The 20,849-nt window shown below is 37.1% G+C and overlaps 1 protein-coding gene across 3 annotated transcripts in view; it reads left to right on the top strand.

The window, feature by feature from the left end:
* Nucleotides 1–20,849, top strand: part of wdfy4 (WDFY family member 4) — a 53,119-nt gene that overhangs the window by 11,990 nt on the left and 20,280 nt on the right. For all 3 annotated transcript variants that reach the window (XM_067386464.1, XM_067386463.1, XM_067386462.1), the window contains exons 12-43: nucleotides 132–739; nucleotides 1,003–1,093; nucleotides 1,532–1,746; nucleotides 1,866–1,948; nucleotides 2,093–2,312; nucleotides 2,636–2,712; nucleotides 2,975–3,187; nucleotides 3,275–3,453; nucleotides 5,114–5,345; nucleotides 5,430–5,581; nucleotides 5,667–5,778; nucleotides 5,897–6,087; nucleotides 6,169–6,321; nucleotides 9,390–9,460; nucleotides 9,636–9,797; nucleotides 9,977–10,068; nucleotides 10,191–10,281; nucleotides 10,406–10,608; nucleotides 10,715–10,881; nucleotides 11,053–11,172; nucleotides 11,509–11,670; nucleotides 11,797–11,976; nucleotides 12,572–12,698; nucleotides 12,850–13,001; nucleotides 13,093–13,331; nucleotides 14,030–14,151; nucleotides 14,248–14,439; nucleotides 14,630–14,742; nucleotides 17,354–17,431; nucleotides 17,529–17,720; nucleotides 17,988–18,072; nucleotides 18,948–19,120. In XM_067386464.1, the coding sequence (XP_067242565.1) occupies nucleotides 132–739; nucleotides 1,003–1,093; nucleotides 1,532–1,746; nucleotides 1,866–1,948; nucleotides 2,093–2,312; nucleotides 2,636–2,712; nucleotides 2,975–3,187; nucleotides 3,275–3,453; nucleotides 5,114–5,345; nucleotides 5,430–5,581; nucleotides 5,667–5,778; nucleotides 5,897–6,087; nucleotides 6,169–6,321; nucleotides 9,390–9,460; nucleotides 9,636–9,797; nucleotides 9,977–10,068; nucleotides 10,191–10,281; nucleotides 10,406–10,608; nucleotides 10,715–10,881; nucleotides 11,053–11,172; nucleotides 11,509–11,670; nucleotides 11,797–11,976; nucleotides 12,572–12,698; nucleotides 12,850–13,001; nucleotides 13,093–13,331; nucleotides 14,030–14,151; nucleotides 14,248–14,439; nucleotides 14,630–14,742; nucleotides 17,354–17,431; nucleotides 17,529–17,720; nucleotides 17,988–18,072; nucleotides 18,948–19,120 (5,247 nt within the window). The remainder of the gene's footprint in view (nucleotides 1–131; nucleotides 740–1,002; nucleotides 1,094–1,531; nucleotides 1,747–1,865; nucleotides 1,949–2,092; nucleotides 2,313–2,635; nucleotides 2,713–2,974; nucleotides 3,188–3,274; nucleotides 3,454–5,113; nucleotides 5,346–5,429; nucleotides 5,582–5,666; nucleotides 5,779–5,896; nucleotides 6,088–6,168; nucleotides 6,322–9,389; nucleotides 9,461–9,635; nucleotides 9,798–9,976; nucleotides 10,069–10,190; nucleotides 10,282–10,405; nucleotides 10,609–10,714; nucleotides 10,882–11,052; nucleotides 11,173–11,508; nucleotides 11,671–11,796; nucleotides 11,977–12,571; nucleotides 12,699–12,849; nucleotides 13,002–13,092; nucleotides 13,332–14,029; nucleotides 14,152–14,247; nucleotides 14,440–14,629; nucleotides 14,743–17,353; nucleotides 17,432–17,528; nucleotides 17,721–17,987; nucleotides 18,073–18,947; nucleotides 19,121–20,849) is intronic.

Below are 20,849 nucleotides of genomic sequence, written 5' to 3'. Positions count from 1 at the left end.
TCAACATTGATAATAATAAGAAATGTTACTTGAGCATCAAATCAGCATATTAGAATGATTTCTGATCATGTGGCACTGAAGACAGTATTACAATGACTTGTAATAATCACTTGCATCTTGCCTTTTCACAGTCTATTATGAAAGTTCTGGAGAACCCAAACAGTTGGAATGCCTTTCGCACTGCTGGAGGCTTTAACGGCCTGCTCTCCATTGTCGTGGACATGGAAGGATCGCTGCTGGAAGCCCCAACGGGAATGTGGGCCTCACTGAGCCGCCAGAGCCTCATTGAGCTGCTGCTCCTTACCCTGCACACCATCGCTCTTGCCGTACACGTGCACCCGGTCAACGGACACTTCTTTTACACAACCGGAGTCTGCGAGAAGCTGGGTGAGGCTCTGCTGCAGCTAGGCTGTTTCCAGAGAGGAGTCCCTGTGGAAACAGACAAAGACAGCTCAGACTGCAGAAGTTTCCAGCAGTTTGTGGAAGCGGTGGAAAGGCCAGAACCCCAGTTGCCACCACCTTTAGGACACTGTGTTAAGCTGCTGGGATTCCTGGAGCAGTTTGCTACCGGTGTGAGCTTGGCTGCAGATCCATGCACAGGCTTGCAAGAGAATAATGATGCTGGTGAGAGTCAGATCACAGTCTCAGGTCAGAGGATAGGGGAGCCATCCAATGAGGATGAGTTGTTGAATCACACTCGGGCTGCAAGTGTGTCTTTAGTATCAACAGATTCTGGGAGGTAGGCACTCTTAATCAACTTTTATCTAAGTATAGATATTATTTCATAAATATAATAGATAGCTGTTTTTTTTTTCTTCTTTTTTTGTTATGGACAATCACATATAGATAAAAAAACAAAACAACAACATAAAATGGCTGTACAGGTTTAAAATGCTATAGATTTGCTATTGTTCAGAAAAGACAGTAAATCAATACTGGGACAATTTCTTCTTTGCTTTGTCTGCCTGTCTATGATTGTTAAACATATCATTGTTTATTCAGGGTTTACGCCGACCTCACCATTCTTCATCCAGGAGCTGTTAAGCTCATCATTACTCTCTTGCCTAGTATTTACTGTCCCAGTGACCCTTGTGTAAGTAAAACCACAACCACAGTCATACCTCGGACATAATTTGTATTTGGTGTATTGACTAAAAAGCTTATATTAAATGAACAAACAAATAGCAAGGTTGGGTCCACTTCAAATTGTAATTTATGTGTCAGTCCAGCAAAATGTTACTCCAGTCTTCAGTCACATGATCCTTCAGAAATAATCCTGATGTATATTTGGTGCTCTAGAAACATTTCTTGTTATTATCACAGCTGAAAAAAGTTGTGTTGCTTAATATTTTTGGGGAAATAATTGTGATTTTTTCAGGATTCTTTGATGAATAGAAAGTTCAAAAGAACAGCATTTATTTGAAACAGAAATCTTTTGTACCATTATTATTAATGTATACTGTTACTTTTGGTCAATTTAATGTATTCTTACTACATATACTACATTAATGGCGTACATTCTGTCCTATAGTTGTCTGAAGAGCTGCAGCTGGCTGTGGCTTATCATGTGCAGACTCTGGTGAAGTCAGAGAGAAACAGGCAGATCATGTGTGAGTTTGGTCTGGTGTCCACACTGCTGACTCACTGCAAACATATCCTCATCGACAATTCCCATTCGCTACACCTGCCCATAGTTCGGATCCTTGAGAAACTCGCCTCTCAGTCCATGGATCACAAGTGCCTGAGGTCGGCATATGTTTGCTGTTAACATGCTCACGCATTCCTCATGAAAAATGTTAAATATACAATATGATAAAAATGTTTACATATTTTGTATGCCATTACATTAGTGTACTTCATCTTAGGCAGTTCCTGTGTCTTGGGGATCCTCTGATGTGTAGTGGAGAAAACCTGCTTCCTGTGTCCTGTGAAGAGGCCAACTGCTCAAGTACAGTTCCTCCTAGTCCTTACAGACTTCCTTTTTGGATTACTTCCTGTTTCATGAAAAAAAAAAAAAAAAAAACATTTGATCATATCTGTTGTTTGATGAGCCTGCATAGATCTTCACAATTTTCTGTTATTTATTGCACAGACCAGACAAAAGACTCTGAAGAGGATAACAGGAAACCCTTAAAAAAGGCAATGAAAAGAAGTTTCAGTCTACTGAAAACCTCTTCAGACAGTGGGATGACAGTTCCTCTTCATAGAATCATAAGTCTTGTCTCCATCACATCGCCACGGTCCTTTCAGCCACACAAAATCTCTGTTTCCCCTTCTTTTGTGGAGTTTGACATGACAGACAGTGGCTATGGGTAAGTGTTTGTATACACTGTATATTGACACTCCAAGTTTCTGTTCATAAACAGTTCCTTTGAATATTGTTTTGGACAGTCGGGAACCTTCAAATCAAAATGGTTGAGAACCACTGCTTTGGGGGCTTTATATAAAAATAAAATTATGATTGATTAATTAATTAAATAAAAAAAGAAAAGTTGAAAGGCACACGCTTTGCACCAGACATTAAGTTCACCATGTCATTGCTAAATGTAAGATGTCAGAAGTAAAACTACTGACTGATATATTAATCTAGCATTATTTATTTTGCTAAATTACGAAAAACTATTTGTCTCCACAGGTGTTTGTTTCTGCCATCCCTTGCCACAGTGAAAGGTGTCAGTGCAGACTTTATCTCCACTGGAGGCTTGGGCACTGGTAAGAAATACTATAGAATTACATTGTTGCATAAAAATAATTTTAAGATTCAAATAAATACCCTAAAATCACATGACAACTAAAATTCTGTTGGTATAGAAATCTAATATACTAATAAACTAATAAAAGTTTGGTTCCAAATGGATTTATCTGATTCAGAAAGATCCCATTTACCAAATGCTTTTATAATATACATAAAAGCACAATGCAGGTCCTGTTCTTTTTTTTATATATATATATATCCTTTTGTTTATCTCCACAGACTGCAGAGGCTTCCCTCCTTCAGCCGGGCTGTCTTTCTCCTGTTGGTTTATGATCTGTAAGTTCAGCTCAGCATTTGAATCCCACCCTGTGCGTCTGCTCACGGTAGTGCGCCACATGTCTCGTGCTGAGCAGCAGTTCAGCTGCCTGTCTGTCAGTATCTCTGAAGGCTGTTTGGTGATCTCCACTGAGGAGGAAACATATCAGTTCTTAGGTGAACATTTTCACTTGAGATTACTTTTAATTTGCATTTTTACTAGTTTAGACATGTCTTATTTACAGTATTTATTTTACTCTACAGACATGATGGAGCCTGAGGTGCCAACTCCCAGCATGCTGCCGGCCTCAGTGAGGTTTAATTGTTCCAAACAGCTGATACCAGGCCAGTGGCACCAACTTTGTGTGGTTATGGCCAAAGGAATTAAGAAGAGCTGTTTACTCACTGTTTATCTGAATGCAACAGCAATCGGAACAGCAAAGGTTTGTGTGGGGAGTTTTTCTTAAAAGGATAGTTTACCCAAAAATCATTTACTCACTGTCCTTTTGTTTCAAGCATATTATATATGACTGACTTTCTTCTGTTGAACACAAATGGTGAATTTTTATAAAATGTTATGAATGTTTGAATTAAATTACATTTTGCAAGAATGTTTGATGTTTTGTTATGAGAAGGATTCTTCAACAAAAAAAGAAAGAAAAGAAATTGTAGTGTGTTTGGTAAGAACGTTCAAAAGTTTGGGTCGGTTAGATTTAAAAAAAGAAAAAAAGTTTTTTTTTTTTTAAAGAAGTCTCTTATGTTTAATAAGGCTGCATTTATTTGGTGATAAATACACTAAAAATATTAAAGGGTTAGTTCACCCAAAAATGAAAATTCTGTCATTTATTACTTACCCTCATGCCGTTCCACACCTGTAAGACCTTTGTTAATCTTCGGAAAACAAATTAAGATATTTTTGTTGAAATCTGAAGGCTCCGTGAGGCCTGCATAGGGAGTACTGACATTTCTTCTCTCAAGATCCATTAATATACTAAAAACATATTTAAATCAGTTCATGTGAGTACAGTGGTTCAATATTAATATTATAAAGTGACAAGAATATTTTTGGTGCACAAATGAATCAGTATATCGAATCATGATTCGGATTGTGTGTCCAACTGCCAACGGCTGTAATCACGTGACTTTGGCGCTCCGAACAGCAGATTAGATACGCTGATTCATAACACTCCGATGCTTCCTGAAGCAGTGTTTTGAAATTGGCCATCACTAAATAAGTCGTTATTTAGTTTTTTTTGGCGCTCCAAAAATATTCTCGTCGCTTTATAATATTAATATTGAGCCACTGTACTCACATGAACTGATTTAAATATGTTTTTAGTACCTTTATGGATCTTGAGAGAGGAAGTGTCACTGCTCCCTATGGAGGCCTCACGGAGCTATCGGATTTCAACTAAAATATCTTAATTTGTGTTCCGAAGATTAACGAAGGTTTTACAGGTGTGAAACGACATGAGGGCAAGTAATAAATGACAGAATTTTCATTTTTGGGTGAACTAACCCTTTAATCTTGTGAAATATTATTTTATAAATATTATTTTAACCTTGTAATATACTGTGACTGGAATTTTCAGCATCATTACTCCAGTATTTGTGTCACATGATCCTTCAGAAATTATTCTAATACCTTCATTTGGTACTCCAAAAACAGTTCTTATTATCGATGTTGAAAACAGTTGTGCAGATTAAATCATTGGTAACATTACACATTTATTTACTGTCACTTTTGATAAGTTTAATGCATCCTTGCTGAATAAAAATATTAATTTCTTAAGAAAAAAAACTTACTGACCCCAACCTTTTGAATGTTATTGTAAGTATAAGTAAATGATGACAGAATTGCTATTTTTTTTGGGGTGACCTATTCCCCAAACTATTCCTGTAGCTCAAACAGTAGAGAATGGATCTAACAATGCCGAGGTCATGGATTCAATTCTCATGCAATGGATAACCTGAAAAATGTATAGCTTGAATGCAGTTTAACTCACTTTGGATAAAAGCTTCTGCCAAAATTAATGTTTACCTTGTGTTTGCCATGTAAGTAGTCCCAAAGCTAACATGTTGTTAAAAATGCTCTTTTTTCAGATAAAGTACATTCAGCCATTTCCCGGTCAGTCCATCTCAATGGATCCCTCTGCAGTCATTGATGTGTGTGGGATTATTGGCACTCCATCTCTATGGAAACAGCATGCAGCTCTGGTCTGGCGTGTCGGTCCTACGTACTTGTTCGAGGAAGTTTTGAGTTCTGATCAGGTGGAGACTATTTATGGGCAAGGCACCAAATACATTGGCAACTACCTTGCTCTCAATGTTCAAGGTGAGAAAGTTTGCCTCTCTCTGTCTGAAAATAGTTCTGAATTTAATGGGAATCTGTATTAACGCAAGTACATGTGTTTAATAGGAGGCGAGACAGACGGTGCAATGTCCCAAATTAGGATGGTCTCCCCAGAAAGAATTTCCTTTGTCATAAACCCAGCAGTTTCCACCATCACTACAGTTGTGAATATTAGGGACCAGTACAATGAGGTGGACTGTCGCCTTATAGCCAAAGAGGTGCTTTTATATTCCTTTTTAATTCATGGATTGAATTATTTTGATTATTATATCATGACTGATTCTTCTATTATTTTGACCACAGATGGGGATTACGTCACGTGATAACTGTACTCCTCTCTTCCTGGCTCATAATATCAGCCAGCACCTCAGTGGAACTGCCCGGACGATTGGGGCAGCCCTGGTTGGTTGTTTTGGTAAAAAGCACAAGCCCACTAGCTACTGCTCTAAAATGCATACTGTAAGACAAGACTGCAGTATTTGTTTTTGAAGTGAACTTTTGATTTAAGGCAGATTTTACACTTTTATTTCCAGGTGTAAGGACGTTCAAGTCATTCAGTGCATCTAGTAGCTTCCAGTATATTGGTGGCCCTGCTGCCATTCTGAGTTTGGTGGCGATGGCCTCAGATGATGGATCCTTGTATGCTGCTGTCAAAGTTCTGCTCTCGGTTTTAGAGACAAATCCTGTGATGCAGCAGGAGATGAAGCGTACTAATGGCTTTAAGGTAGTGCTGTCAATTAAAGTCAGTTAAGACTTACAGTTTAACAAATCAAAGCTGCAGATTTGATTTGTTTTGTATTGTTAGCTCTTGTCCTTCCTGCTGAAGATGAAGTCTCAGCTGATCACCTACAGGATTTTTCAGCTCATTCTGTCCATAGTGGGCACAATGGAACTGGGCATTGTTTCTACTCATATCCCAAACATCAGTGCTTTCCAGGACGTCCTCTGTGACTTTGAGGTAAGTTTTAGATTGGTGTGCTATAATTTTCTTCATAGCTACAATATTATCTGCTTTGGTGGATTTAATAGCATTCTGCATTACTTTAATTGAATTTTAAAGGGTTAGTTCACCCAAAAATGAAAATTCTGTCATTAATTAACACCCATAAGACCTTCGTTCATCTTCAGAACACAAATTAAGATATTTTTGATAAAATCCGATGGCTCAGTGAGGCCTCTATTGACAGCAACTTTCAGATGCCCAGAAAGCTACTAAAGACATATTTAAAGGTCCCATTCTTCGTGATCCCATGTTTCAAACTTTAGTTAGTGTGTAATGTTGTTGTTAGAGTATAAATAAAATCTGTAAAATTTTAAAGCTCAAATGTTCAAAGTTCAATGCCAAGCGAGATGTTTTATTTAACAGAAGTCGCCTACATCGAACGGCCAGTTTGGACTACATCCCTCTACTTCCTTCTTTAATGACGTCACTAAAACAGTTTTTGACTAACCTCCGCCCACAGGAATACACAAAAAAGGGGGCGTGGTCTTGTTGCGCTCCCACGGAGAAGAGCAAGAGTTGCGTTTGTAGAGTGTGTTTGACGCCATGTCGTCGAAACGGTGTTATTTTCATCCCGCAGTCCAATCACCTTTGTTTGGCCTTCCCAGAGACGCTGTACTTAGAGATCAATGGTTACAATTTATGTTTAACTCGGTTCCGAAAATTATAATTGTGGAATCCTTACTGCAATAGTTAATGTTGGACTGCAGTGCACATTATGGCCACAAGAGGGGACTATGTTTATGTATATGGCTGTTTTCCATATGAGGTACTCTTCTGAGTGAGTGCTAACGTTGTACATTTTCTGTCGCTGCTTGTGGAGATTAAAGAGTTCAGTCTCTCGGGAATTATTGTCTTTTGTGTTCATTCGGCACAACACCACAATAATCCACATGTAAAACTATGTGCAGCACACGTTATGGTAAGAGGCGTGACCTTTCCGGGCAAGGAGCGCTAAACTGCTGTCGAATCACAACACAGGAACAGCTGGCACAATCAGAACTCGTTACGTATTTCTGAAGGAGGAACTTCATAGAACAAGGAACTCATCAGCTCGTTTTTATGACAGTGAAACAGCGGTATACAGATAAGTAAATTATGTGAAAAAATCACGCGAAACATGAACACATGTTATATTGCACACTATAAACACAATCAAAGCTTCAAAAAAACACGAAAAACGGGACCTTTAACACAGTTTATGTGACTACAGTGGTTCAACGTTTTTGTGCACCAAAAAAACCCCCAAAATAATGACTTTATTCAACAATATGAAGCTTCAAAGCTTTAGAAAATCTTTTGTTTCGAATTAGTGGTTCGGATCATGTATCAAACTGCTAAAGTCACATGATTTCAGTAAACAAGGATTTGTTACATCATAAGTGTTTTGAAATTTCAGTGGTTCACCACTGGGGGCGTGACTTTGGCAGTTTGATACATGCTTTGAACCACTGATTCGAAACAAAAGATTCGTAAAGCTTCAAAGCTTCATAGATATTGTTGAATAAAGTCGTTATTTTGTTTTTTGGTGCACAAAAAGTATTCTCATCGCTTCATAACATTAAGGTTGAACCACTGTAGTCACATGAACTGTTTTAAATATGTCTTTAGTAGCTTTTTGGGCATCTGAAAGTGTTATCTTGTAATCTTAATTATCTTGCTGTCAATGGAGGCCTCTCTGAGCCATCGGATTTTATTAAAAATATCTTAATTTGTGTTCCGAAGATTAACGAAGGTCTTACAGGTGTGGAACGACATGAGGGTGAGTAATTAATGACAGAATTTTCATTTTTCAGTGAACTAACCCCTTAATAGAGCTGTTCAGTAGACTAACCCAGAAGGCTGACTTGCGGTCTCTACAAAGCTGGTCGTGACGTAGTGAAAACGTTCTTTAAAAAGAGTGTAAACCACAGCAAATATAAAGAGATGACACATAGAAATTTACGTTTTATAGAGCTAGCTAGCAAGTAGCTAAGCTGCAGGACGACTGAGCTGACAAGTTATGTTCAGTTTTTTTTTTTTTTTTTTTTTAAGTTATTGAATGCATAGGGATAGCATGTTTTCCACATGTGATCACATGGATTTTACATGGGAACTATTCCGAAACCACATGTTTCCTATGTACAAAGTATGTGTTTCACATGTGACCACGTGTTTTTGCACAGGTGAAATTCATGTGGTTTTTCGGTTAGTGTGAAAAAAGCCGTAGCACTAACACTGCTTTCTGCATGCAAACTAAGGATGCAAGTGTACATGCTTGATTAATCATGTGTATGTAGCAACTTTTTGGCAATGTGCACTACCAAGATACCAGATTTTTTTGAGCCTGTAAAATCTTTTTGAAAGAAGTCTCTTACACTCACCAAGGCTGCATTTATTTGGTCAAAAATACAATTTAGTACAATTTACATAACTGTTTTCTATTTTAACATATTTTAAAATGTAATTTATTTGTGTAATGGCAAAGCTGAATTTCAGCAGTATTTACTCAATTCTTCAGTGTCACATGATCCTTTAGAAATGATTCCAATTCTGGACTGTAGTAAACATTTATTTTTATTATCAATTTTGAAAATAGTTGTGCTACTTAATATTTTTGTAGAAACAAATAAATTTTTACAGTATTTATTTAAAATATAAATCTGTTATAAATGTCTTTTCTCTCAATTTAATGCATCCTTGCTGAATAAAAATATTAATTTCTAAAATAAATAAATCTTGCTCACCCCAAATTTTGAATGGTAGTGTAAATTTCAAAGCACACAGCAAAAGTCAGATTTGAGAAATGAATCTGCATAATGTTGTAGAGCAAAAAAGGGGAAATCTCTCATCAAGCAACAATAATCACAGACCTTATTTTCCTGCCATTCTAAAAACTTGTAGGAGAATCCAGAGGGAACCCATGACTCATATGATAATTCCTTTTGTTTTTAGGACAACAGAAATTGCACAAGTGTTGTTGTTCAAGAAACAACAGCAGCTTCTTGCTTAAATCATAAGAAGTTTATTTAATCTTTTTCCTGTAGGTGTGGCAGAATGCTCCAGAAAATCTTGACATTTGTGTTTTAAATCATTTTGCTGATATCCTGAAGTCAAGGTATGTTGTTGGCTAAAGTTGTCGTGAGTTCATGTTTAGTTTGCAGCATAAAGTGATGTGAAACACATGGCCCACTTCCTGTTTTTCAATCATGCATAAACCTTGTTAGTGGAAACATGCTGTGCTAGTGCTGTTTGCTGTGGATACGTGTGTCTGATGGTGAGTTTGTTTCCAGTGGCAGTCAAAAGAATGCTGAAGTCATGCACATACTTAACATGATGAGCAAACTCCTGATCCTGCTGCATGATCCCGGTGTGACCCGCAGGAAGGTGTCAGTCATTTGTACCATCATCAGATCCCTCTTCAAGGAGCATTTCAACACCACAGACATCAAGAGGCATGTCTGTTAACTATTACAGGCTCAGTTTAAATTGAATCATTTGTTGCAGCTCAATTTTCTTGAAAAATTGTCAGACAACTTTGGGAAAATCGCCACAGCTTTAAGACACCAAATTAATAAAAAATAAGTCACCCTCACCCAGTTTGATTTCTTGACATTTTTGTTTGTTCAATCAGGCTTGGACTCTTCTTAGTTCATAGTCTTTTGCCACCTACTTTGAACGAGAAAAGCACTTTCTCTGATTTGGATTTTGATGATCAATCACAAGGTACCAATTTTTGCGATAAAGATTAATTTTGTTCATGATTTTAGATTTGTGCTCTTTTCCAAAACTTGACTTTTGAATGAAGCTCACTCTTTACATGCTCTTTAAACTCTTTGTGGCTCTAGGCTGGAGTCAGACTCCTGGGAGATCAGTTTGGATCAGGAACCAGTTGCTCTCTATGCTATCTTCTCTAATCATCCCAAACACTTCTAGCATGTGAGTCAAGTTTAGCAATGTAACGACAACTCTTGCTCTCTTTATCCTTGTTTACTTGATCCCATTGACGCATAGCTTTAATCTTGAATTCTGAATATGTTCTCAAATGTTTCTCAAATGGCAGTAACCAGGAAGAGGTGTTCTTCGCACTGGGGTCAGATTGGTTCCTCCTCTTCTTACAGGGCCACATCCACACTAACACAGTGCTGCTGGTTCTCACCTTGCTTACTCACTTCCTATCGTATCCAAATATTCTGACCAAGTTTAGAGAAGGTGTGTCACCTGGAACTTTAGTGGAGACCATGGAGATGCCTACTAGTATCACAGGTATTGTATTTCTGGATGAAATTTCATAAGTGTCCATTAATGTGGTTGCTATATACATAGCACTAAAATAATATAATAACATATTTGTGTTATTATTGTCCTCTAGATAATTTGAAGTCTCGCTCATGGTCGTTTGAATGTTTGAGCTGTATCTGCCCTGGGTTTGAAGTCCTGCAGAAGCTTCTTGTCAGCCATATCCACCTGCCACAAATTTATGGAGCTCTAGCTGCACTGCTTATAGGAAAATCTGATTTCCAGGTTCCTGCTGGGCAGGTAGAGATCACATTGCCTAATTGTCTCATGTGACAAAATGTGTTTTATTGGCATGTATATTAATTTGTGGAGTTCAAATGACCTACACATCTCTCTCCTTCGTTGAGGTCTTTCATGGTTGTGATGAATTTTGGGATGATTAATGCTTGTGCTTTGTCCTTTGGATTGCAGGTTGAGATTGACATGATGCTTCAGAGTTTGATTGACAGCTGCAATGGATCTGAGGGCATTCAACTATGTGCAGATGCAGCTTGTGTCCTTTTAGAGTTGATTAAGATTATCATTACTAAGGTAAGTGTGTTTTAAATAGCAAAATTTATTGGCATGCGATATTATACACTTTTATTTATAATTAAAATTTTCAGATGTTACAGCCTAGGATAGCGGGTACTACATGCAAAATAAGGTATTGCACCACCTAGTGCTCAAAAAGGCAATACTAAAATAGACTGACAGACAGTTGCATGTCTGCTGGATGTAATCTTACATATTATTTTAAGTCGCAGTTTGCATGATTACAGTCCCTTTTTGCAAACAGGTTGCTTAACCCATTGCATAGTCATTGATGCAGTACCAGTAAATCCAGGTTTTCTCATGTTGTGTACGTATTTGTATTTCTCTAATAAGCCTGTAACAGAATGTGCAGATGGCTGGGAAGTCCATTACCCAGGTAGTGTGATGCAGTTTCTCTGCCTGGTGAACAGTTTGTTCCCTCAAGATCCTCTCTGGACCTCCCCTGATTTCCTCACTTCGCTGGCCAGTGCTGTTTTCCCCTTTGAAACCCCAGAGGTGAGACTTTTGGGGACTGTACCGTACATTTTCTGTGCAACTTAAAAATATACCCAAGAGACATTTTATTGCCCCATTGGCAAGAAATTTACAGAAGTGATATTCTGCTTCCATCTTCTCATACAGAGCACTACGGTTGCACAGGGTTTCAAAGAAAGTGGTGAGGTGGTGGGGGAGCCCCCTTTGCTTCGCCCGTCCCACCCAGGCAGGAAGCAGGTGTGTGACTTCATCCGCATCCTCTTGATGGACAGCCTCATTAACATCCCTGCCAAAGACGGCCTTCATCCTTTAATACAACTGCTAGAGGTGAAGGATGTAAAATATTGACATTTAATATATCAAACCACTCCAAGTTCAGAAATCTATGTTAAGTGGTCTCTTAATTTTTTCCATAGCTGTATGTATATAATAATAATATTTCAAGAACTTATACTGTATATTTTATATATATATATATATAAATATATATACAGTATAAGTTCTTGAAATATTATTATTATTATGTTGATGAGGTTGATTATTATTATTTATTAGAATTATTTTAAAAAATAGTTGTCAATTTTAATAAGAATTTATTTATTATTATTTATTTATTGAAATGTATTTATGTATTTATTTAATAATAATAATAATAATTTAAAATATATTATTACATATATTATATAATTGAAGGTAGTACTTTTGAAATGCAGGAATCACATCTGAGCTGCTAAAGCATCAGCTGATGCTGTTTATAATATCTTTCCTCCATAAGGTGCCACTCTTTGCTCAGTTTTGATGATGAGATGCACATTACTGCTCACTGGAGGACGATAACTATGGTTCATACAGTCCAGCCAGTAGTGCCCTTGTGGTCTATAGTGAAGACATTATTTTAACATTCTGAAGGTTTTGTTTTTAGTTTTCCCCAGATGGTGTTTGTCAAGAGCAGAGGCAGAGCTTTCAGACTGAACTCCTGGAGTTTATGATGGACATCATCCACATGACAGGACAGGAAGAGGGCCAGTCTACACATGTGTCCAGAGATGGTAAAATATATCGGACACTATATAAAAATGCTTTTAATTAATTTGTTGAATGTCATAAATTTATTCCATCTTTTAGGATGAAATTAAATATAATAAGCAAGGTTAAAGGGTGTTTTTATACAGCTAATATGCCCCACTAAATTCTCCTAAGATCCATCCAAGTCCAAGCAGGAAGGAAAAGCTGCTGTTTTAGTTGACAATGTGGCGTTCTTCAGTAAAAAGCTAGTGGAAAAACTCTACTCTGGCATGTTTGTGGTGGAACCAGAGAACCTCTTAGTCTTCATGGCTGAACAGATATCTGTGGTGAGTTTATCTTCTGATTTCACCTACACCGTATTATTGTTTTAATCCTAGACATACCTGTATTTACACTGCATGTTTGTACTGACGTCAGGCGCTGGAGAGAGGTCCAGGTCATCGGGAGATAACAGTCAGCATTCTGTACAAAAGCTTGAATCGGGCCCTGCTCTACTTCCTGTCTCGATCCAGACAGACTCCAGCTGAGCAGGAACTCATTATTCAGACACTTCACGTTTTGCAGCAGCAGTGGGATGTGATTATGGCAACATATAATGCCAATGTCCACTTCATCAACTGTCTCATGCACTGCCTCGTCCTTATACGCTCTGGAAGGTGAGTTTCATTGTTAGTGATAATAAAATAAAAGAACAAACAAATGAGTGGAAAATGGCGATTAAGTATTAAAAGGTGAAACTTCCACATCTCATTCTATTTTCACAATTTTTGAAAATTTCTTTGGCTATTGAATGATTATTTTTGTTTATTTTTCTTTCATTTTATGGAAAATATAAGGTTATAAATAACTGAACCAGTGTTTAATGCCAAGCTAACCAAGTAAAGTTAATTTAGGCTAAATCTGCAACTCTGTGACCCATTTGGCATTGGTTTGTTGTTGTTATTATTATTGTTTATGTTTATTGCTAGAGAAAAAAATAATAAAAAAGCATAAAAATCTGCAAACTTTGTCCTTCAAGAGAAATCTTCAGAAATCTTCTTTATTTAGAGGCCATAATCTCTGATAATCACAATCCATAATCATTGCTTTTGCTATTGTAAAAAAAAAAAAAAGAAGAATAAACCAGAGTTTTGACATTACATAAACTGTAAAGGGTTGCCAAATATTTTAACATATAACAGCTAAAATAGTATTTAGTTTGATCTACATTTTCCTCAAGTCAAGAACATCCTTTCACTGATCATTTGCTGAATAAGACAAAAATGACATTTCTTTTAAAGAATTTCCTCTCCTTTTTAAATAATTTTTTTGCATGTAATCATTAATTAAGAAAGATTCTACTATTGTCTTTTAGCTTTCCTGAAGGCTTTGGATGTGAAGTCCACAAAAAGCCCTCAAGAAACATCTGGAGGCATATTTTCCCGCACAAGAACAGCCGGGTGATGTCGCAGACCATTGTCGCTGATTCAGCAGAAGGTTTCTTTCTTTCTTTCTTTCTTTCTTTCTTTCTTTCTTTCTTTCTTTCTTTCTTTATTTCTTTCTAAGTTTTGAATATGGTTGTGATCCTTGTAGTCGAGTCAGAGCTGATGATGCTGGTGGAAAACACCTGGACTAGAGTCATGCAGGAGCGGAGACAGGCGCTGGAGGAGGCCTATAAAATTGACCTGTCCGCTAAGCCGGCTGGCAAGGAGGGCCAGATATCTATGGGTGATGTGAGCCCTCTGTGGGAGGAGACGGCAATGAAAGCCTGGCAGCTCTTTATAGGTCAGTCACTGCTACTTGTCTGTCAGTATTTGAGATTACTGTCAGCTTTCTTATTTTGATCCTCTTGCTTTAGTTTTGGTTGTATTTGACTGACATAAGAGAGGAGAAAGCACATGAATTATATGCAGTAGGTTGCATAAGTAGAAAACGATGCTCCTGCATACAGTTACATTTGACATTTTTCTCTTAGATTCTCAAAAGAAAAAAGCAAATAATGGTCACCAGAAGAGGGCAGGACTTCTCAGCAGTGCATTGCAATCTGTTCAGAAGAGGTTTGGGAAGGATTCAGCCGGCAGTGCTGAGGTAGGACAATTAAATTTGTTTAAACACAAATTTTTCTGTTGGATTGCTGTGCCTTGACGTGATGCATGTCCAGAACCACTTTGGACAGACAGGGAGTGATTGGTTTAGTCGATGAGAATTCCTTCACATGGTGCCCTCACACCATCCCAATGTCACCGCAACCGGACGCCACCACCTACCCCGTGGCATTGTCTCAATCTTGTCTCTAAATCAATTTGGATTATTACAGCTGAGTACACCTCAGTGGGCAATGTAATTGATATTTGTTAATTTTTTCCATGGGAACACTCACTAGAACATTGCGTTTGCTGTTGAAGGTTAAAGACGCTGTTATTGTTGTTTTTCCCCCCCGAAAACGCAGCCCACATCATTAGTTCCCACCACTGAAGACGTCGCCATCTGGAAAAGGATGCACAGAGATATTACTCAGGCACAAGGGCATGAAATTGCTGTTTCTTTGCAACTGCTGCTATCTCCGTCTCCGCCTCAGAAACAGGGGGCGGTAATTATAGGCAGTCCCGATCCGATGAAAACATTCATTTTGTGTTACTCTGTATCATATCAGCTTGTGACAGCCTATCAGCTGTCTTGATGAATTGTCCTCCTCAGAAACGTGCTGCTTAAAATTTGCTGTGAGTTTTGTGGATTCTGAATTTCTCCTGGAAATTCGTTGTAACATTATGTGGTACACACATACTTCAGATCATACTTTAGTTCCTTTGAGTTTTGATAGAAAGTTAACTTTAGCTCATAACAAAAAAAAATCAAGATTTGCATAATTGATTAGCCTGTGTTAGTTGCTCAACTAATAGTCATAGTAATTTTTGCTGTTATAAACAGTATTATAAAACAGTGACAGTTATTTCACTGCTGCATTCAAAAACCTTTTTCCAGATGTTTTATGGAAATGTGAATAATGTCCAGCAAGATAAGGCTTTGAAATTTTTCTCTCATTTATTTTCATATTTCAGTGAGTCATATTTTTTGGCAATAGACACTTGCTTCTGATTTCAGTTAATGGCACTGTGAAAAATATTTAGGAATATTAGTTTTACCTCTCATTTCTCATTGCCTAGGAGAAAACTTGCAATAAGTAAAAATGGCACAGTTTACCCCACTCCTATTTCACTAGCAAATTGGAAACAACAAAAAAAAAAGTTTTTAACAGGTTAAAATGTCTTGTTAATTGATGATGTTGACCTTAGTTATTTAGACTAGTTATTTCTTAATATTACATCATTTTTGTGTCTAATGGGTGATAAATCAATTTCAGCATTTTAAAATGTTTATTTGGTATACGCAGTTTAATCCAGTTGCCTGTACTCCAGAGAACTTACCCATAGAGCACGGCACAAGGAAAACTTTCCTCTGGATTCATTTCAGATATATGCTACAGACTAATTATATCTTCATAATGGAAAGATAATTAACATAGCTAATGATCAAGTTAAGTTTATTACACATTCACCAACAGCCTAAAATGAAGCTGACATTATGTTATGTTATCATCAAAGGTAGTCTTTTTCTGTGGAAAGTAATTAAAATGGAAATCAGTGATGTTAATTGCAGAGGGGATGCTGTTTAATGTGCCGCTCGTACAAGGCAAATAAGTTTGCTGTTTGGGTAAATGGAGTAATTAATGCTATATATTACTTATGATTCTCTAAATAAAAGAATACGATTAGGCGATGATTCAGTGTTTATCTGTCAACACAGGGTCCGTAATTACTCCTGTGAACTCCTTTGTAACACTTCTTAATCCTGCCATCCATTTGGCACGCACAAATGCACAATTTCCTTTTTTTTCTAGTTTTATAACTTGTCACTATATTTCTTTCTAAGTCCACCAAATTGCATTTTTCCTGAATTTTTGTTGGATTTTTTTCTTTTTGCGCACAGCAATGAGTATGCATGTAGGTGGAAAAAGTGAACCGAGTTTGTTTGTTAATATTCATTTCTACAAATTAGTCAATGTGTTGTTTGCACAACACTTTAAGTCAGAATTTAGCAAAAAAAAAAGGCAAATTAAACTGAAATTATCCGAGATTATTTTTAGAAAACATTTCCATGCAATCACACCTTTTATTCATCTTAGTCTTATCCAGTGCCTTCATAATTGATGCTTGTCTCAGTTTGAGCACTAACAGTGCTGGATTCAGTACTTTTACGGTTCACCTCTAGTCTCTGAACTGCAGTCAGTGTGGCTGTTGGGCGGCTCCAAGAGGACACCACTGTGATGATTGGTTTAATGAGCCTTTAAGTAAATCTGGATATGAGCAGGTCGGTGGTGAAGTACACAGGCTTCCTGAAGGGCTAATGCCTATCAGTACAATAAATCAGCAGGACACAGAGCATGGCGCAGGGCCAGCAGCCACCTCACACTGTGCTTATATTATACTTTAAGTTAATTAGAGCACACTGAGGACTATTGGAGACAGCTTTATTGTATGGTTAAATAGCCACTAGCTTGTTTTTCCCACATGAATGCAATTTGCGAAATGTTATTGTAACTGTGTGCAAACCTAATAGCTACAGAGGACCGCTTACATGCATAGCCTATAACTGTCTGCCTGTTATAATGTACCTCCATGTGTGTGTTTGTTTCCATTAGGGGTTCGTGTTGGACATGGAAGCACACTGGAAAACTTGTGAGACCATATTTGATAGCATGTTGAGGAATCACGCACAGGTTTTTTTTTTTTGTTTCGTTTTTTTACACTAATACCTATAATGCTGTGCCCCAGGAATCCAACAAAAACATTCATTTGCTTTTATGTTTTGTGTAGATGATTCATAGTGAGAATGATCGTATGGCTGTTCAGTGGCTAAGAATAGAGGAAGACCTGCTCAGAGAAAGGGGTCTCTTCGGCCCTGGTCCAGGAGTCTTCCTCAAACGAGGCTGGGTGCAGAACACCGCAGAAGGCCGCAACCGCACGCGATCCCGAATTCGCAGAAAGCAGCTACGTCGATCCAAAAAGGTGAACTATTGCCGTCATGCCTAAGAATAATAATTTCTGATTGAAAAATCTTAAAAGCATAACATTCTTAGCAGTGAATTAAATAAAGATCAAATGCAGGTATTATTTTTTATCAATTTAATTTATCTAATTAAATAATATAATTTTTTTATTAGTGTTTTTCCTATCACTGTTGGATAACTATGCTTGGAAAATTGCTTGTCTTCTCTATCAATTTCAGTTCTATTCTGTTAAATAAATATTTATGTAAATGTTTATTTTAAATAGATGCCAACACTGACTTCAGGCCTTATTCAGAAGAATTTAATTGAAGAAGGCAAAGGAGCTGCTGAAGTTGTTGAAGCTGATTCAGGTATCATATTTTTCATGTCATTTTTATGATCAATGTTTTTAAAGGGTTAGGTTACCCAAAAATGAAAATTCTGTCTACAAATGAAAATTAATTTCTCACCACCTTGTTGTTCCAAACCCATAAGACCTTAGTTAATTAAGATATTTTTAATGAAATCCAACAGCTTTCTGACCCCCCATAGACTTTATCATTATTACCACTTTCAAGGCCCAGAAAGGTAGTAAAGATGTCATTAAAATAGTCCATGTGACTACAGTGGTTCATACTTAATGTTATGAAGTGATGAGTACATTTTGTGCCCAAAAAAACCCCCCCAAAAATAAAAACTTTATTCAACAATTTCTTCTCTGCCGTGTGAGTCTCTGACACTGTTCATGTGAGCACCAGGGCACATGCGTGTGATGATGACGCAGGAGCCGGCCAATACTGAGCCGGCATTCTGACGTAGAACCCGGAAGCTCTACACTGTGTTTACTATGTCTAGCATAGGAGAATGACAGGGGGAAGAAGAAATTCGTTATTTTTTCTTTCTTTTCTTTTTTTTTTTTTTTTTTTTGCACACAAAATGTATTCTCGTCTCTTCATAACATTAAGGTTGAATCACTGTAGTCACATGGACTATTTTAACAATGTCTCTACTACCTTTCTGGTCCTTGAAATTGGTTATAACGTCTATGCGGGGCCAGAAAGCTCTCAGGTTTTATTAAAAATATCTTAATTTGTGTTCCGAAGATGAACAAAGGTCTTACAGGTTTGGAATGACATGAAGGTTGGTACTTAATGAATTTTTGGGTGAACTTTAACATGTTTTTTTATTGTACAGCAACAGCTGAATCTGCACATCTCTTTTAGTGCATATTTTATGTGTGTCCCAGAACCCAGGATCCTGTGTGAGGCAAGCCGGGAGGTTGAGGAAGAACCTGGTTTAGACTGTGAGCATTTGACCTTTTTCCCTGTGCTGAACGATGCCTCACTTCTGTCCGAGGACATCTCAGATCAGTGCATGGACACTCAACTCATACTGAAGGAGCTGGAACCCACTGAAGAGGTGAGAGTGATCCTATATTCACCTGGAGCCACATTCCTTTGGTATGAAAGAAAAAAAAAAATTCTGAGCTTCAGTGCGTGCGGACAGCTGTAGTGTGTGTGTGTGTGTGTGTGTGTGTGTTGAGCCTGACAGCACTCTTCAGCATTAACAGGGCAGAGAGTGGCTGACAGAAGTATTAATAAGGAACAGTAGGGGGTGATGTCTGCTGTCTTGTATTCATTCAGTAGGTGGTGTGTCCTGCTGTGCTGCGTGTCAGCCGAATTGCCCTCTCCATACTTATTAATACAGAAATGCAAACGCTTGACACGGCCTACGCCTCAATTCCAGAGCCAATGTGATGACTGTAATTTACAGGCAGCATGTCCTCAGAGGCTTAGCTTTTCATTATTACTCAAACAGGAAATAACTTCACAGATGCAATATTACGAGTTGTTAATTATTGCTTTGTACAGAGCCAAGGTGTGGATGTTAGTGCACATGCTGACACATTTAGCTGTGGTGCTCATGTGGGCGATGTAAGTTTGAATCTAGCTCATTTAATTTCCCAATCCTTCTCCTATACCCATCATTTCCTGTTCTCTCTTTACTATTTCTATGAATAAAGATACCAAAAGGCCAAAATTAAAAAAAGTTGTTGTTATATAAATTAGGGCTGTTCAACGATAACCGGAATTATCATGTACAAAATAAGAGTCTGTGTTTACGTAATATATGCGTGTTTGTTTTGTGTATAATTATTATGTGTATATAAATACACACACATACATGTATATATTTAAGAAAAATATCGTATATTTCTATACAAATATTTACATATAATTGAAATATATAAAAATATAAAAATATTTATATATTTATACATACATGCTTATATTTCTTAAATATATACAAGCATGTATGTCTATTTATATACACATAATAATTATACACAAAACAAACACACATATATTACGTAAACACAGACTCTTATTTTGTACACGATAACCACGGTTATCATTGAACAGCTCTAATATAAATACTGATTATCTGTATAATAATAATAATACTTTTTTATTTAAATTTCTGCATTTTTGCCGTTACTTTATTGATAGGAATAGATAGGGAGGAGATTAATAATATTCTATATTATTGTGTGTGGTTTGGTGATGGATGGAAATGATACAAATCTAAAGGAAGGGTTGAAAGCAGTAATTTTTTATAAATATCAATATTTGTCCACCTTTTTTACTTCATGATACCATTTCTATAGTGAAATAAGAATTGGAGTCACTATATTTGACTTTTTTTATATATAATATAATATAATATAATATAATATAATATAATATAATATAATATAATATAATATAATATAATATAATATAATATAGTGTGTGTGTGTGTTTAAATTCTAATGTGAACTATCACCGAGCTCTCTTTAACAAAATTCTGTAGCAGGCTGTAATAAGTTGTTGCTGTAAATCCCCAAGACCAGACTGAATTAGGACTGACTCAGGTCAGGGCTGATTTTTTTTAAAGCTCTATCTGAAACCAAAACCCCACCAGGTGGACCATATATTTAAACAGGGCCTTAATCAATTAGCATGTTGCTATTGTTGCTGTGTCATTGATTAATTCAGGTAATAAACAGTGGGGCCCTCTCTCTGCACTTGTGAGGGGGCGCTTGCATGGAGAGGAGGCTCTGATTTGATTTGTATTAATTGTGGAGCGGCTGGCAGTACGGCTGGAC

Source organism: Chanodichthys erythropterus, chromosome 5 (assembly GCF_024489055.1).
Source record: "Chanodichthys erythropterus isolate Z2021 chromosome 5, ASM2448905v1, whole genome shotgun sequence".
NCBI classification, from domain to species: domain Eukaryota; kingdom Metazoa; phylum Chordata; class Actinopteri; order Cypriniformes; family Xenocyprididae; genus Chanodichthys; species Chanodichthys erythropterus.
Note: the sequence above shows the minus strand (reverse complement) of the source record. Positions and strands in the feature narration are given on the sequence as shown.